Source organism: Leucoraja erinacea, chromosome 4 (genome assembly GCF_028641065.1).
Source record: "Leucoraja erinacea ecotype New England chromosome 4, Leri_hhj_1, whole genome shotgun sequence".
NCBI lineage: Eukaryota > Metazoa > Chordata > Chondrichthyes > Rajiformes > Rajidae > Leucoraja > Leucoraja erinaceus.
This window is the reverse complement of record NC_073380.1, coordinates 83379714-83397997: the sequence shown is the minus strand read 5'-3', so window position 1 is coordinate 83397997 and position 18284 is coordinate 83379714. Positions and strand designations below refer to the sequence as shown.

General features: G+C 42.5%; 1 protein-coding gene across 1 annotated transcript in view; it reads right to left on the bottom strand.

Annotated features, from left to right (window-relative positions):
- Positions 1-1053: 1053 nt before the first annotated feature.
- Positions 1054-18284, bottom strand: part of emc2 (ER membrane protein complex subunit 2) — a 145195-nt gene continuing 127964 nt past the window's right edge. The window contains exon 11 of the mRNA XM_055634679.1: positions 1054-3141. Within this exon, the coding sequence (XP_055490654.1) occupies positions 3055-3141 (87 nt within the window). The 3' untranslated portion in view covers positions 1054-3054. The remainder of the gene's footprint in view (positions 3142-18284) is intronic.

Below are 18284 nucleotides of genomic sequence, written 5' to 3'. Positions count from 1 at the left end.
ATGAATGTTAAACTAGCAGCCATAAAAAGATAATAGATCCCTGAGCGCTATACTGACGAAGAGCTGGGTAGTTATTCTTAACAATTTGCAGAACAGAATGGTGATACTGGTGCAACAGATAGTTGTACTGCTTCACAGCTCAAGTGAATCAGACTTAATGCCTGAGCAGGTGTTGTCTGTGTGGAATTTGTTGAGGCTGGCTGGTCCTGGGTTTCTCTTGCATGCGTGGATTTCTTTCTGGGTGCTTGTTCCCTCCTACACCTCCAAGATATGTTGGTAGGTCAATTAACACTGTGAATTACTGCTTTGTGCAAGGAGATGGTAGGAAGACTGGGTAGTACAGAGTTAGTGGGCAAGAGAGAGAAGAGATTATAAAGAAGAGGAATGGGACTGATCTGATTGTTCTGCTGAAAATCTCAGCCCCGCGGCCCGGTGCGGGGCTGAGACGGTGCTCCGGTAGCTGAGGCGACGTTCTGGCGGTGGCGACCTGAATCCGGGGCTTGGCCGCGGGCCAGTGGACGACATCGTCGGGAGTTCGCAGGTCACAGGCTGGTGCCAGTTTTCCGGAGCTCCCGCGGCAACAGCTGCGTCTGCTGGACTGGAGGGCGGCAGTTTCGACCACCCCGGGCTGCGGAGCTTGAACCGGCCCGTTCGCGGAGCTCGGTGAGCCGCGGGACTGACTTACCATCGCCCGGTGGGGTATCGCCTCAGCGCAGAGGGAGAAGAGGAGGGAAGAGACAGTAACCCTAAGATTTTTGCCTCCATCACAGTGAGGAGGTGCCTGGTGAACTCACTGTGGTGGATGTTAATTTGTGTTTATTGTGTGTTTTGTTGTTTATTATTACATGTATGGCTGCAGGCAACGACATTTCGTTCAGACCGAAAGGTCTGAATGACAAATAAAGGATCTAAGTCTAAGTCTAAAACATTTGGTAAGCTTTACATTGCTGTGTGTGGGATCTTGGGTGTACACACAGGTGTGATGCTCCATGACAAAGTAATTACACTTTAACAGTATCCCGAGGGAGTGGGAAGTTAAGACATACCAGGTCTTCTTTCTTTGCTGTTTATATAACACCTTTAGTACCTAGGTTTATTGCAATTCAACTGAACTAACCAGAAAGCAACTTGCATGTTTTTATTTTCTGCTGTAGAATGAGTTTATGAATTTCTGTTAAAAAAGAGCAGCACAATGGCGCGGCTGTTAAAGCTGCTGCCTCACAGCGCCAAGGACCCAGGTACAATCCTGACCTCGAGTGCAGTCTTTGTGCAGTTTGCACGTTCTGCCTGTGACCGCATGTGTTTCCCCCAGTGCTCTGGTTTCCTCCCACATCTCAAAGACTCTAATTGGCCTCTGTAAATTACCCCGAGTGTGTAGGGAGTTCATGCGAAAGTGGGATAACGTAGAACTAGTGTGAATGGGACGTTGATCATCAGCGTTGACTCGTTGCACCGAAGGGCCTGTTTCCATGCGTATCTCTAAACTAAACTAAATTAATGTGGTACATCTTCAACAAGAAATAAGCACTAGATGGTGCTGTTACACAATTGCAGTGTTGGTCAATGGCAGCTTTCAACTGCCCTCCTCTTAACGCTCTTGTCACTTTGCCCCAGATATAAGAGCATGGTAGGCGACCCAGATTGAAACCAGTTAAATACAAACAGGTAGTTCTATTGTTTCTTTACTATTATTTTATTTAATAATATTAATAGTACTTCAGTGCCAAAAAACTTAGGAACTTGAGCAGGCAGAAATTCTTCCCACATTGTTTCACTTATTTCAATGCTTTAGGAAGCATGCAAAATGCTGAATGAATATGCAAGATGGGCTGTGAAAATTCACATGCAAATCAGATTGCAGCTGCAGGATGAATCTCTGCAAAATCCAAGATCAAAAGTCTGCAATAATCTACAAGTGAACATCATGAGATCACAATTCTCCTGGACTGCATCAGGCCATGACAACCCTGCATAAAATGAATTTGCAGTTTAATTTCAACACAAGCAATCCCGTCATTTAACACCAGCAATGGACTGGTTCACTGCAGCCACTCTATTTCAAAGCAACGGTTGTCAAAATTCACTCTCCACCGCAAGTCACAAAGGCAAACACAGCAATTATAAAAAGCTTATTATAAAACAAAATAACATGGGACAATAACCAGCTGTCTGACAGTACCGACACCTGCATTTTGGGTTTCCTATCCATATCTGTGTGAAAGTTGGAATAGCAGTTTAATTTTGAAGAATGAGTAGAATATGAACCCCTTGTTCTCATCACTTCTAGACCTGGTATATTAGCCCCTCTCCGTCAGGCTGGATTACAGAGGTGTCCTTGAGTACTCTGTGTGCTCGGAAGTTTGTGGTGCTTTCAAACTCTCTCATTTTCCTGCGCCGTCTCGACAGACTAATACCCGTGGCATTGACAGTCTGGCTAAGGGAGTGCATCACCTAAGACAGGCACTTGTGTATCCAAGTGCCACAATGGTGATTGGAGATAATTCAGCAGAAGAATGAGGTGCACGGGCCACTGCTATTGCCGTGGGCTGAGTAAATCCTTGAGCAACAGACTAAGACACAGCTTGCTTCTCATTCCATTCGCAGACTTGGGAACTGCTTTTCCCTTGAAAGCAACAGCAATGAGGGCGATCTCGGTGAGAAAACACTGGGATTTTACCCTCAATTGGAGAAAAGCTAAATTTATTTTGTAAATGTGCTTTTCTACTGATTCTTATATAATTTACTGAAGAATGCTTCAAAACATACAAGCCATAGCAAGATTTCAGTAGTTAACTGCACACCTAGATATTACTCTAATGGTGTGAAGTATTGACTCAAAGGCAGTCAAAATATCAATTACATTTACAGAATGAGTTATTTGGCCAAGTTAAAGAGGTGAGGTGAGGGGTGGGGTGGTCGTGATTATGGGCCAGCAATGGTGAAAGGAGAGATTGCATGGGGGGGTGGTGCAAAGAGTGACAAGTGTGTTGAAGATACTTCAGTGAGCTTGAGGGATGTTGTAAGTCGATGACAATCCAAACAAGAGCAACGAGTTCATGACTGTGTGATCTGTAGAGCCTCCAGCATGTCCTCCACAACCTTCAATGAATTCTTGTTCTCCTTTTTGCCACGACCTGCGAGCTGGAAGGGCAGAGAACAGGATTAGTTGCAGTCCCAGATTAACACTGCTGAACATTCAGACACTCCCCAAAACGTCACTGATTATACCCATGCAATGGCTGCTTTCACATCTTATCAAAGGATAAGCAAATTCCAGTCCTCTCTTGAACCCAGCAGACTCATCACTCCTAAAATAGTGTACTCATTCGGAGAGAAAGGTGACGAGGAACACGGCAACACTTAGAGAGCCATAGAGTGGAAACAGGCTATTCGGCCTAACTTGCACACATCGACCAACATGCCCCATCTACACTAGTCCCACCTGACTGCATTTGGCCAATATTCCTCTAAACCTACCCTATCCATGTACCTGTCCAAATGTTTTTTAAACATTGCCTGTCTCAACTACCTTCTTTGGCAGCTCGTTCCATACACCCGCCACCCTCTCTGTAAAAAATGTACTCCTCAGGTTCCTATTAAATCTTTCCCCTCGCCCTTAAACCAGAGAATCCTCTGGTTCTCGATTACCCTACTCTGGGCAAAATACTCTGTGCGTTTAGCCGATCTATTCCTCTCATGATTTTGTACACCTGTATATGGTCGCCCCTCGTCCTCCTGCACTCCAAGGAATAAAACCCTAGCCTGCTCAGCATCTCCCCGTAGCTCAGGCCCTCTAGTCCTGGCAATATCCTCATAAATCTTCTCTGCATTCTTTCCACCTTAACATCTTTCCTATAATATGGTGACCAAAAACTGAACAAAATAACGTCAACACATCTGCAGTCATTCTGTATTGGTTCAACCGACACAGAGAAGTAGAGACAAACACAGAGACAGAGGCAATGGGTTCATTGAGTCTCTGCCCTTTGTTTCAAACACTTTTCATCCATCACAGTGTCATCAAATTTAATTTTCAATTGCACTGATATGTTAAGCACCAGACCAGTGGTTTCTCAATTAACTCCAAAGTGTGGCTGTTTGTCAGAAGGATGGATAGACATTATCTTGTTCCTTGTGCTTCAACCGTTCACTGGGACAAAATGCTATTGTGAGAGGCTCCCGAAAAAAATCAGAGGCCTTCAAATATCCCTGCTGGCTTAAAGATCTGGTTTTGGAATCTGTAAAGGGAAGGAACAGAGAAAAGTGGAAAAGTGCATTGGATTTAGCCAACAGCACTGGTTTGCTGTCAATTTCAAGGAATCTTGGCTGCTGTCCTAAACCTAATCTTCTGGTATTAAGTGTCTTTGTTGACACAGATATTTGACATTTGGTGCTGATTTCTTTAGCAAATTCTTTAGTAGAATGGGGTTAAAAAGTTCTCCATAATGCTATTTAATAATAAACACAACTCACATTATTAAAACAAAATGGACAGAAGTAAAAACTTCTGCCTCTCTTCCTTACATTTAGCACTCAGTCTTCAAAATATGTTTTTTTTATATAACTGGTGGATCAAGTGCCCCGATGTGTAGAAACATAAACACTATATTTAAAATGCTTAACAGTTCCAAGAAATCAGTTCTGCTTGTGCCTGGGCCCTTCAAAACATTTATCAAAGCATGGTTTCAAGATGGTAATAAAACCTTTCCTTCTCACCCAGCCTGGGCCCAAATGTGATTCCAAACCCATAGACATTTGGTGGTCTTGACCTCCCTCTGAAGTGACTAAGTCATATCCAACTTTGCCAATGGTTCAAAGTAGGGCAAGGGCAAGCAATAAATGTCTACTTCCAGGCCAACCACTTCATAGCAAGGAGGAAAATCTATGCAGTCTCACAGACATGCTACACATAGTGGCAGTCCTATCAGCCAGACTAATAGAACCACTGTGTAGGAATGAACTGTCGATGCTGGTTTAAATCGAAGATAGACACAAAATGCTGGAGTAACTCAGCGGTACTGGCAGCATCACTGGAGAGAAGGAATGCGTGACGTTTCGAGTCGAGACCCTTCTTCAGACTGAATAGAACCACTGCATCATACAGGCCCTTCAGCCCACTGGATTTCCACCAACAACCATGAGGGAACCCATGTGGTTACATGGAGAATGTGAAAACTACCCAGACCGTACTGGGACAGTGGTCAGGATCAAACCTGGTTTGCTGGAGCTGCAAGGCAGAGACTCCACCAGCTGTGTCACTGTGCTACCTTGTGAAGATGATGGGGAACTTCCAGACTAATTTTATGTATAACATTTAAATGCAGAGTTCGAACATTGAGGCTTATATTTTTGGCTTAGTTTGATGGAGAGGGTGGATATAGGTTTGTTAGTTTCGAAAAATTGGGTATGTTCTATAATCAAAACTGTTTCAGTCAAGTCCAACATCATTTTTCAGTCTCTATATAGCACGGTCAAATTAATATTGAATATTAATATTAAATAATCAAAATCATGTTATTAAAATTCACCAAGGGCTGGCAACTAACCAGCACTTCCATAAACCTTTAGGATTTGTCAGTAACCCATACATGTATTTAGAAAGCCACATGGTACAAGCCAAATAATTGGCAATGCAAACTCTGCCTCCGACATTCATTGCCTGCATGGGGTTATATCCGAGAAAGAACAAATTTCTCTATTGATGACTTTGTTTCTTTTATTGTTTTTTCAGTTAAACATTTCAAGCCCTCTAAACATGTAACTATCCTTTGTAACTGGCTGCAGTTCTCTGGAGAAATCGCCGGGATTTTATTTTGTCTGCTCTTTAAATAAACTTGTTACCATGTTAAAATCACTTTGTTGTACAATAAACTGTTTCCAGACACTCACGTACTCTCTTTCACCTCATTGGTTTAGGTAGATCTGGCAATAAATACTATTAAAGAGAATCATCTGGTGCAGCTGCCAAATGATTTAGAAACAAACAGTGGAAACTTTATTTAGGAATTGCAAGGGATTCTTGGTTAATAACTTACAAGAAAACAAAAGGGTCTCTTTTGTTGTGACTAAGGCAAGCTGATGGTTTTAAGGGCTGACCTCACCTATTGTGTCCACTCCAAGCTTCTCTGCCCTCTGTGGCATCATTTTCAAGTGAGATAGAATTCCCCCACAACTTCTCTGCTGCTCAGATCGCCACAGCAGTCACATTATAACACTCCCTGACAGGCTCTGAGCACGCCTGTCTTTATTTACCGAAGGAGATTTGGCCTCAAACTTACAGCAGTTTCTCTCTCTTAATAAGTGGCCTGACCAGAGTAGTATCTCTCATGTTTACAGACTTCCTTTTTGAATTTTCAGCACCTCTGCAAATAGGGAGAAGCTGTTTCGAGTTGTAGAAGCTCAAGTGAATAAAGGAAATAGATGAAGATAATGGGCAAAATAACTAGAGGGGTAAACAGGAGATGTACAAGTAGCTGTGATTTGAAAAGAACTGCCTACAAGAGCAAAGGCAGAAAATTCAATAATAACTTGCAAAAGAAGATGGATAAATACCGGAAAAAGAAACATTTGCAGGGCTGAGGGGAAAAAAAAGACGAAGTGGGAGTAAACTGAAGAACCTTCAAAAAGCTGGCAGAGGAATGACGGGTCAAATGGTCTCTTATGCTGATTCCACAGCTGGAGAAAGATGATGGCAAACATCTTGAATTTATACTACAACTTCCTCTTCCACAAAGATCATTGTTTAATATTTTTTTCCAGCACAAAATAATTTAATATGGCAAATGAACACACACACCAGCCAGCATATTTTCAAAGATTTTTCATTCACTAAGATGTCATTCTGTTAACAATTTTGCCTCCTTGTAATTGCTGGAAGAATCCCTGGCATTACGTCTACTTTTAAGTGACTAAATGACAAGTTGAATGATAGAGCCATGCCTGCAGGGAACAAGGTTCATTTCTCGCACTTCGAAAAATTTACATAATTTTTACAAACACATCTTGAATGCTCAAAAATGATGCCGCACATGAGGACATAACCCAGTCCTAATTTGGAACAGAGCACACTATGGTTTACAAAAACTTGCTACACCACCAGCTGCACAGTTTCCGCATCCAATTTGCAACCTAAAATGACAGATTTTGATGTGGAAACTGTGCAGCTGAGATGTAACAGATTTCCTCTACCCTCAACAGATCTAAAATTTGGTTCATTTAGAATTTTTGAGCTCTAAAGAATATTATAAACTTGTGCTGAAATATTTGCAAAAACAGTACCCTCCATAATGTTTGGGACAAAGACCCATCATTTATTTATTTGCCTCTGTGCTTCAAAATTTGAGATTTGTATTAGAAAAAACTACATGTGGTTAAAGTGCACATTGTCCGATTTTATTAAAGGCCATTTTTATACATTTTGGTTTCACCATGTAGAAATTACAGCTGCGTTTATACATAGGTCCCCCCCCCCCCCATTTCAGGGCACCATAATGTTTCGGACACATGGCTTCACAGACGTTCGTAATTGCTCAGGTGTGTTTAATTGCAGGTATAAGAGAGCTCTCAACACCTTGTCTTTCCTCCAGTCTTTCCATCACCGTTAGAAACCTTTGTTGCTGTTCATCAACATGAGCACCAAAGTTATGTCAATGAAAGTCAAAGAAGCCATTATGAGACTGAGAAACAAGAATAAACCTGTTAGAGACATCAGCCAAACCTTAGGCTTACCAAAATCAACTGTTTGGAACATCATTAAGAAGAAAGAGAGCACTAGTGAGCTTACTAATCGCAAAGGGACTGGCAGGCCAAGGAAGACCTCCACAGCTGATGACAGAAAAATTCTCTCCATAATAAAGAAGAATCCCTACCTATCTGACAGATCAGAAACACTCTTCAGGAGTCAGGTGTGGATTTGTCAATGACCACTGTGAACAGAAATACAGAGGCTACACTGCAAGATGCAAACCACGGGTTAGCCACAAGAATAGAATGATCAGGTTACAGTTTGCCAAGAAGTGCTTAAATGAGCAACTATAGTTCTTGAAAAAGGTCTTGTGGACATATGAGACGGAGATTAACTTATATCAAGTGATGGCAAGAACAAAGTATGGAGGAGAGAAGGAACTGCCCAAGATCCAAAGCATACCACCTCATCTGTGAAACACGGTGGTGGGGGTGTTATGGCCTGGGTATGTATGGCTGCTGAAGGTACTGGCTCACTTATTTTCATTGATGATACAACTGCTGATGGTAGAAGCATAATGAATTCTGAAGTGTATAGGCACATCCTATCTGTTCAAGTTCAAACAAATGGCTCAAACTCATTAGCCGGCAGTTCATTTTACAGCAAGCCAATGATCCCAAACATACTGCTAATGCAACAAAGGAGTTTTTCAAAGCTAAAAAATGTTCAATTCTTGAGTGGCCAAGTCAATCACCCGATCCGAACCCGATTGAGCACGCCTTTTATATGCTGAAGAAAAAACTGAAGGGGACTAGCCCCCAAAACAAGCATAAGCTAAAGATGGCTGCAATACAGGCCTGGCAGAGCATCACCAGAGAAGACACCCATGTCCATGAATCGCAGACATCAAGCAGTCATTGCATGCCAAGGATATGCAACAAAATACTAAACACGACTACTTTATGACATTGCTGTGTCCCAAACATTATGGTGCCCTGACATGCGGGGGACTATGTATAAACACTGCTGTAATTTCTACAAGGTGAAACCAAAATATCTAACAATGGCCTTTATTAAAATCTGACAATGTGCACTTTAACCACATGTGATTTTTTTCTATTACAAATATCAAATTGTTGAGTACAGAGGCAAATAAATAAATGATGGGTCTTTGTCCTAAACATCATGGAGGGCACTGTATCATCCAGTTTCCATCCCTTTTGCATAACATCATCCCGTTCTCACATCCGTGCATAATTCCCCAGGCTGACACTTCTCTGGGCAGAAAGGAACAAGTACTGCACTGTCAGAGATTCTGGCTTGCTGATGAAATATTGAAGCAAGACTATCTGTTTTCTCAGCTGGGTCTTAAAATTTTAAATTCCAACACCATGAAAAACAGGGGCTTTCTCTTTGAGCCTTGACTGATATTTACCCCTCAGCAAACCGAGGTGAAGCACATAAATCATCATTGTCTCTATTCTGTGCGGGATCCTACTGTGCCAAGTGGAATTATAGATATTTACAGCACAACAGTCTGCCAATTGGCTAGTTGTGTAAGCTACGAAGGCTATTCCTTTTTCCCGGTCTGCAGCTGAGAAGGTTTCTGCCTTCAGTACTCTTGCAGGCAGTGTTCCAGATCCTAATACTGGTGTGAAATAAGGGCCTGTCCCACTGCGGGGACTTAATTTGCGAGTTTAAAAGAGTTTGCCCATGACTCACACTCGCAGCATGGTCGACACGAGGTCCTGGGAAGTCTTTGTAACTCTCCTTCATGCACGAGAGTAGTCCCCGTAGTACTCGAGGCCTCAGTTAGGTCGCAGCGTTTTTTTTAGCAAGCTGAAAAAATGCCCGCGACTAAAAAAAGGTAGGTTTAGTCGAGGTGTTTCCAAGTAGGTTGTAATGCTATCATAGGTAATCAAAGGCAATCAAAGGTAAAGCTCATTGAGAAAAAAAAGGTAAGTAAACCGAACAGTAATGTTAAATGCCCATTAAACTTTATTGAAAGTTGTCTGGCTTCTTAAAAGTGTCTCCACTCCTTCTCCCCCCCCTCCATGCTCTCTAAAGGACTTACCGTAACTGTGCCAGCCGTCTTTAACTTCCTGTTCATCGCGGGTGTGAATTTCAGACAGCGCTCCCCCACTTTCCCTGGCCCCCACCTTTGCGATGTGTGTGTGTGTGTGTGTGTGTGTGTGTGTGTGTGTGTGTGTGTGTGTGTGTGTGTGTGTGTGTGTGTGTGTGTGTGTGTGTGTGTGTGTGTGTGTGCAGACGGTCGATCTGGCTCGCGGTTTCATTGATGACGGTCCATCCAGCTCGAGGTTTTTCAGGCGAGAGCCCTCGAGCTTGAAGGTCGAAGACAGTCGCTAAAAAGTCGTGTTAGTGGGACAGGCCCTTTAAAAAACTAATCGACTCACTCCTCTATCCATCCCATTTATCCTTCTTCTGATTAAAGCAATCTCTACCCCTTGTTACTCATCTTTCATCCAACAGAAATAGGTCCTTGTGGAAGAAGGAACTGCAGATGCTGGTCAACGCGTGTCTCTATACCTCCTCCCTCGACACAGCCCAGGGACCGACAGTCCTTTCAGGTTAGACAGAGGTTCACTTGCACCTCCCCCAACCTCATCTACATGTATTCGTTGTTCAAGATGAGGACCTTTATACATCCGCGAGACCAAACGTAGACTGGCCGATAGTTTCACTGAACTGAACTGAACTTTATTTATAGAGCACTTCAAAAACAACCACTGTTGCAACAAAGTGCTGTACATGACTAATCATAAACATAAAACAAAACAATAACAACATTAAAAGACAGTAAAAACAATAGAAACACTAAAACAGGAGCAAAGTTTAATGCAGGGTCGAAATCCAAGGTATAGGGTGATTTCACGAAAGGTCACTGGAGCGTAGATCCGCACCCACGTGACCGAAAATCTCAAGTGGAGGACATGCTATACATCCGGTACATGTTAGTGAATGGGAAAACACGCACTTTCACACCCATTAAAAACATCGAAAACGGCCAGTTTTTGAGCTGCAATTTACTGTGCCAGTCGGGGTGACCGTGAGGCACAGCTACCTAGATTTACAGTCCAAAAAAAAGATAGAAACTAAGGTAAATTAAAGAGGGAGCTGAAGGTGCCAATCCAGCGGAAGTGAACAGCGGACATTTGCCGTGGAGATTTAAAGGTCCAAAATATCAGGAATTATCGCGTTTGCTCACTGAATTTCATCAAAAGTAAGGCATTATTGACTTTTTTATCTTTATTCATTTGTTATATGAGAAGTTTTAAAAGTGAAAAATCCCTCAGTAAAATTGCAAAATCGCCCATGGTTCTCAGGTGGGTTTTAACATGCAAAATGAAAACGCTTCTGAAGCTACATTTACCATTTAAATAATGGTAAACTATCAATGCATTTTGAAATAAATTTTACTCAGATGCAAGCTAAGGAATGGGATAATTGTCAGCTGTTAGTTGGACAAAATTAGGACATTTTATTATTTGCCAAAATATATTTCTCAATGTTTCTTGTTTAAAGCCTGCACATTCACCCAAACTACTTATTTATTTATTTATTTATCATCTAATAACAGACAAGCCTGCAGCATGGAATGATGTCCTGATTGGGCACCCACTGTGAGCAGGATAGACAATGTGCACAAGAACGCCATGCACGTGCAACAAGAAGAGAGCATTAAAGCAGATTTGGTTGCAGCTCAAGCATCTATAGCTCTGCAAGTTGATGCTGAATTTTTAACCGGTGCTGCAAGTACACCGTCAACTTGACATTTTTGGGAGGTGCGAAAGTGCGCATTGTCTATCCTGCTCACAGTCGAGACGTGATGAAGGCATGGATTACTGTTTCAAAATGCTGTCGTTCAAGAATGGGCTTCACCTTTGCCAGCTGCCTTAAATGAAAGAAGCTGGACTTAACTACCGCGCCTATTTGACGATCTAATTTAAAATCACTGTCCATCTTAAAACCCAAGTTCAAAACTGTTGGCTTCACATACAGTGCCAAGGGACCCAAGTCAACAGGGGGAGGTTCTCAGGAGCCATTGGGACCAAACACTATCACTTCTGTTTTCTTTTCATTAAAATTAAAACATTTTAGGGCCATCCAGGATTTAATGTCATCAAGACATAAACAGAAGTGGATTTTGACGATTCAGGTAGGTTTTGACATACCTACAAGCTTCACATACAGTGCCAAGGGACCCAAGTCACAGGGGGAGGTTCACGGGAGCCATTGGGACCAAACTTTCTTGACTGAGAAAAGCATCTTTCTCTTCAGCGGCACATATAGGATTTAATGTCATATCTATCATCAGCATAACAATGAAAAGAGATGCCATGCTTTCTAAGAATGGAACCCAGAGGAAGTAAGTACAGTGAGAAAAGCAGGGGCCCTAAAATTGAGCCCTGTGGAACCCCATATGACAGAGGAGCGGAGGAGGATTCAGAACCAGCAAGGCTTACACACATAGTTCTGTCTGCCAGATAAGATCTGAACCATTCCAGGGCACTACCACAAATGCCCACTAGGTGCTGTAACCGAGATACTAAAATATCATGATCCACTGTATCAAAGGCAGCAGATAGGTCCAGCAGGACAAGAATCACATAATCACCAGAATCATTAGCTAGGAGGATGTCATTAATGGCCCTTAGCAATGCTGACTCTGTGCTATGCATAGTTTTAAACCCAGACTGGAAAACCTCCCAAATATTATGCTTGTCCTTTGCTCAGTCAGCCAGGACCTTTAAACACTTTAATTCTCCTTCCTATTCCCATACTGACCTTTCTGTCTTAGGTCTCCTCCATTGTGAGGCTTAATGCAAATTGGAGAAACAGCATCTCATATTTCACTTGGGCAACTTACAGCCCAGTGGTATGAATATTGATTTCTCTAATTTCAAGTAACCCAGGCATTCCCTCTCTCGCCATCCCTCCCCCACCCAAGTCGCACCAGTTTTTCGTTTTCACCCAACAAACAGCTAACAGCTAACAATGGCCTGTTTCCTTTACCATTGTTGCTTTTTTTGCATGTCTTTCATCCATTGTTCTTTATATAATAGTGAGATCTTAATCAACTGGACAAGTAGGATGAGGAATGACTAATGAAGTTTAATTCAGATAAGTGCGAGATGTTGCATTTTTGAAACTCAAACCAGGGCAGGACCTTCACAGTGAACAGTAATGCCCAGGGGATGTAGGCGCACAAGTACATAGTTCCCAGAAAGTAGCGTCAAAGGCAGATAAAGTGGTGTTGTAGGCTTTTGGCATGCCGGGCTTCATCAGTCAGGGAATTGAATATTCCCTGAATGTTAAGTTACAATTGTACTAGACGTGAAGCTGCAACTGGAACATTGTGTTCAGTTTTGATTGCCTGCTATAAGAAAGATGACTAGAAAGAGTGCAGCCAAGATTTATGAAGATGTTGCCAAGACTTGAGGACCTGAGCTACAGGGATAGGTTGGACAGGCAAGGCATTTATTCGTTGGAACGCTGCAGGCTGAGGGGTGATCTTGTAGAATATAGTTCATAAAATCATGAGGATGAAATAGATAGTCTTTCTCCCAGGGTCAGGGAATCAAAAACTAGAGGACGTTAGTTTAAAGAGGGCGGGAATAGGATTTAATAGGAACCTGTTGGTCAAATTTTTCACATAGAGGGTGATGGGTATATCGACCAAGTTGCCGGAGGAAATAGTTGAGCCAGATACAATAACAACATTTAAAATACATTTGGACAGATTTATGTTTAGAGGGATATGCCAAATGCAGCAAACCAGACTAGCCTAGGTGGAGCATCTTGGTCGACATGGACGAATTGGGCCGAAAGGTTTGTTTCCATATTGTATGACTATGGTGCATCAAACCAGGGAAGGATTTATATAGTAAATAATAGAGTGCTGGAGAATGTTGTAGAACAGAGAGATCTGGAACGACAGGTACATGGTTTCCTGAAAGTGGCGAATGGTGGACAGGGTGATGAAAAAGATGCTTGCCATTGATGCAGTCATTGGTGACATCCCATTTGGAGTACTGTGTGCATTTCTGGTTGTCTAGCTATTGGAAGTATGTTATTACGTTGCCTGGGTGCAGAAGAAATTCACCAAGATTTACCTAAACCTGTGGGCTTGAGATATAGGGAGAGGTTGGATAGGCTGGCTTCTTCTCTTTGTAGGATAAGAGACTGAGGGGAGACTTTAGAGTGGAGTATAAGATCTTGAGGGACATGGATAAAGTGAATGCTGACATTCTTTTACCCAGGGTAGAGGATTCTAGAAGCTTAAAGTGAGAGGGAAGACATTTAAGAGGTACATCAGGGGTAATATTTTCACTCAGAGGGCATCTAGATTGAGCTGCAGGAAACAACTATAGGACGCTGTAGAATCAGATATAATTACAGGTTTCAAAATACTTTTAGTCTGATTTATGGGTTGGAATGGTTTAGAGGAATATTGCCCAAATGCAGGCAAATGGGATTAGCCCAACTTGGTTGACTACATAGCTCTATGAATGTATGAATGGCTTAACCATGGTAAGCCAGAAATATTAATAGCATTAGATCAAAGAAAATACATTAATTATAACCAAACGAGCTGGAACCCATAAGAGAATTTAAGGAGGACCAAGAAAACAGAAAGTGGAAAATGGAAGTAATTAAGGATAGATAATGATAAAGAACATAAAACTTCTGTAGTAGTTTCGTTTTTTTAATTTAGTTTAGAGGTATAGCATGGAAACAGGCCCTTCGGTCAACCGAGTCCGCACTGATCAGCGACCCCCGCACACTTACACTATACTACACACACTAGGGACAATTTACATGTATACCAAGCCAATTAACCTACAAACCTGTACGTCTTTGGACTGTGGGAGGAAACCGAAGATCTCGGAGAAAACACAGGCAGGTCACGGGGAGAACATATAACATTTGTATAGACAAGCATGTGTAGTCAGGATCGAACTCGGCTCTCTGGCACTGTAAGGCAGTAGCTCTACCACTACACCACTGTGCCGCCCTTAGTATTGGAGGATTAAATAGGATTGAAAGCTGACAACTCCTTGAGGACTGATAAACCACGTGCCAAGGTCGAGAAGAATGTGCCAATGGAGTCAGGTGTGCCAGCTGTCATTCTCCAAAGTTCCAGGAAATGCTTCCAACAGATTGGAAAGAGATGTAACTCATCTACTTAAAGAGGAGAGAGAAGAGGCAACCCATTAAACATTTAGCCAGGTATCAGGAGGATGTGAAATTCAAGAACCTGTTCTGAAGCAAGTAGGAATAAGAAACCTAGGAAATGACAATAGGGTTGGAAGAATACAGATAAATGTTTGAATAGGAAATTATGTTTGACAAATCTATTTTGAGGTAGTTTATTAGGTCATTCAATTAATTGTCATAGAAAATGTTGTTCCCAAAGTCTGCATTTATCCCATAGTCGATGTTGTGGCCTTTGTGCAGTGCTATGCAGTGGGTCTAGCTGTCACAGGCTGGGTCCTCAAATGGGGGGCATCGGGGAAAATGGGTGGGGGGGGGGGGGGGGGGGTGGTTTGGAGAATGGGAGAAGGGAGGGAGAAGGGAAGAACGGGATACGAGGGGAGGGGGTAGTGGATACAGAGGAGAAGAGTGGAGCGGGCGAAGGGAGGAGAGGGGGACGCACCCCATTTGTGGACCCAGCCTGTGACAGCTAGATCCTACTAACAACTCGTGGCCAACAGTTTAGTTCCCATGAGGAGCAGGCAGAAGCTAGGGTTAGGGCTAGGGTTGGGGTTAGGGTTTGGGTTAGGGTAGGGGGGAGGGGAGAAGGAGCGATGGGGACGGGAGGGGGGAAGAGGGGAGAGGGGAGTTCAGTCTACACTCACTGAATCCATCCCTGTGAAAAGTTATGGAGACGGTGATCGGATCTGGAAACGGACCAATACATCTATAAATAAAACTGAACAATTCAGACATCTTTTCATTTGCACAATTGGTTTTATTGTCTTAATTTTTATATATTAATGTTTAAAATCCATGCATTGAAGGAAGAATATTTTACAGCCCATCTGTGGTCCCTAACCCCAACCCCAACCGGGCGTCACCCACAGGACAGCATACGTCAGCGTGTGACAGGGGGCACGACATGATGAGACACCCAAATGTCGATACAGCATTTTGAACATTCCAAAATCCAGGGGCGACAGGGAAGCACTGCGCGCCACTACATGCGTCACCACGCATCACGCCCGCTCTTTTTAGGCTGTAGCCTAAATGTCGCCAGCCACACTGTGTAGCTAAGGGCATAGACAATATTGTGTGCTGTTCATGTCGCCCCAGTATGCGAAGGATGTGGAGGCTTTGAAGACGGTACAGATGAGGTTTACCGCAATGTTAGCTAGATTAGTGGGCATTGGCTATAAGATGTTGTATAAATTTGGGGGGGTTTTCTGGAGCATCAGAGATTGAGAGGAGACCTGAGAGAAGTATATAAAATTATGAGAGTAGTAGGTGCCTGGAACACAATGTCAGAGGTAGTGATGGAAGCAGATCCGATAGCTGTACAAGAGACTGTTACATAAGCACATTAATATGCAGGGAATGGTGGGATATGGATCATGTGAAAGCAAAAGGGATTAGTTTAATTTGACATCATGTTCGGCACAGACTTCAGGTGCCAAAAGGCCAGTTCTGTACTGTTCTCTGCCCAAGTTCTAATAGGATACATTTCAGACACTTTGTTTCTGGTTACAATTATTATTTTTTAACAGCATATGAAAATCTATGCTGTCTAATCAAATTTTAATACTAGTTTGAATGAAAGTGGTCATGCTTCTATTCCATCCTAATCAGATTAACAAAGAGGTAAAGAATTTCCTTTCAAAAATGCTCAAGTAAACACTCTACGATTATTCAAATCATGTCCATAACTACCACCTTATTATACTTTCTATAATTGTTTCCTTCCCTATTCAACGAACTTGCATTTTTTTTGTGTTCAATTCCAACTAATATTAACAACAAATTTGTACTCGGGATAACAGGGACTTTTACCATGGCATGATGGTGGTTTGGTCATTTTCAGAAATCAATTTTTGAATATGCTTGATTGTGGTCAATGTTATTGTATAAACTCCTGACCAGATCCATGTTACAGTCGCACAAAAGCAATGTTCAGGTAATGGACCATGCAGGGACACAAACACCAGCTGTTATCCCACAACCAAACTCTGTCCACCCACCTCTGACCCTTGAACTCCCCACCTCGACGTTCGCCTGAATAGCTTGTTAAGTATGTTTCCCTGGAGAATGGTGATCACCAGGTAGTATTGGCACTGAGGCTATAATGATCAAACTGTTTGCAGGACTCTAACCTGTTTTGCAATTAATCAGTGCATCCTGTCCAGCTGTGTCTTCACGTAAAAGAAGGCGATGGTTTCAAAAGGACTGAACACTAGGGTGGGCCCAAAGAGCCCTTTGGAACATGCCCTTTAATTTTCATTTGACAGTAGGTGTAGTCACCTTTCGCAACTTGGTTCCCATAACTGGTCAGAGCGATAAAAGCTTTCAAATGGGGCAAGAAGTAGTAGAGGAGATTGCTCATTAGTTCCTTTCCCCAGCTGATAAAGAAAGTTACATTTGTGCTGGAGGAAAACAGAAGCCCTTTCTTTACTGGTCTCCATTCCCATGCAAACTGAAACACTCCTAATCAGATGGCGGGGGAGTTCCAGTCCCTTAAGGAACAGCTTTGATGCAGCGTGCATTTTAATTTGGCTGCAGATGTCAGTTCTTGGGAACCTAGAGATAAAAATCACGCGAGCTGGAACACAGGCAGGACTGCTGACCTGCTAACCGGTATTGGAAGAGGGGAGAGTATCAGAAATCATTTGACAAGTAAAACACTCCCAGGTTGCTAAAATTATAAGCAGCTAATTTCCAAAAGGGTCATAATTATTCACTGAACAGCAAAGTTGACTCAAGCAGAATGGTGTATTGGCATGTGATTAAGCAATGTTCAATTGCACAGATTATCATCTTTCACCCTGGGAAGGACAATTTTTAGCTTTTTACTTGCATTAATTTTTACAGTGAGAATTGGTAAGGTGACAGGGCTAGACAACACGACAAACGGCAGATCCAAAGTGAGGGCTATAATGCAAAATGCTTAGAGTTGGCTGAGCAGGTATTTGACCACTACTATGATTACCACATAGCTTCTCTAATGTTAAACAGGTGACCAGTAAAATAGACTTCTTTACGAGAATCCAGGCCTACCTAAAATTTGACCTTTGGTCCTTTAAAGTTAAACTGCTCAGCTATAATTTACTTTGACCTTTAATTAAAGTAGTTTCTCAAACCGAACAGTTTCAAGATATCAACAACGGGTACAAATGCAATATTTCTCTAATGGGAGGGAAGCAGGGTTCAAGCAACCTGGAATCTCTGATGATTACAATAATGAGGGAATGCTTACCACAAACAAAACCACAAGGAATCATGGAAATACTCGCACACATGACTGCTCATGGTGGTGGGGCCAAACCATTGGGAACCGTGGGGTGCACAAAGGTACGTCCAACTCGGTTGAGAACTAATAAATGGCCAC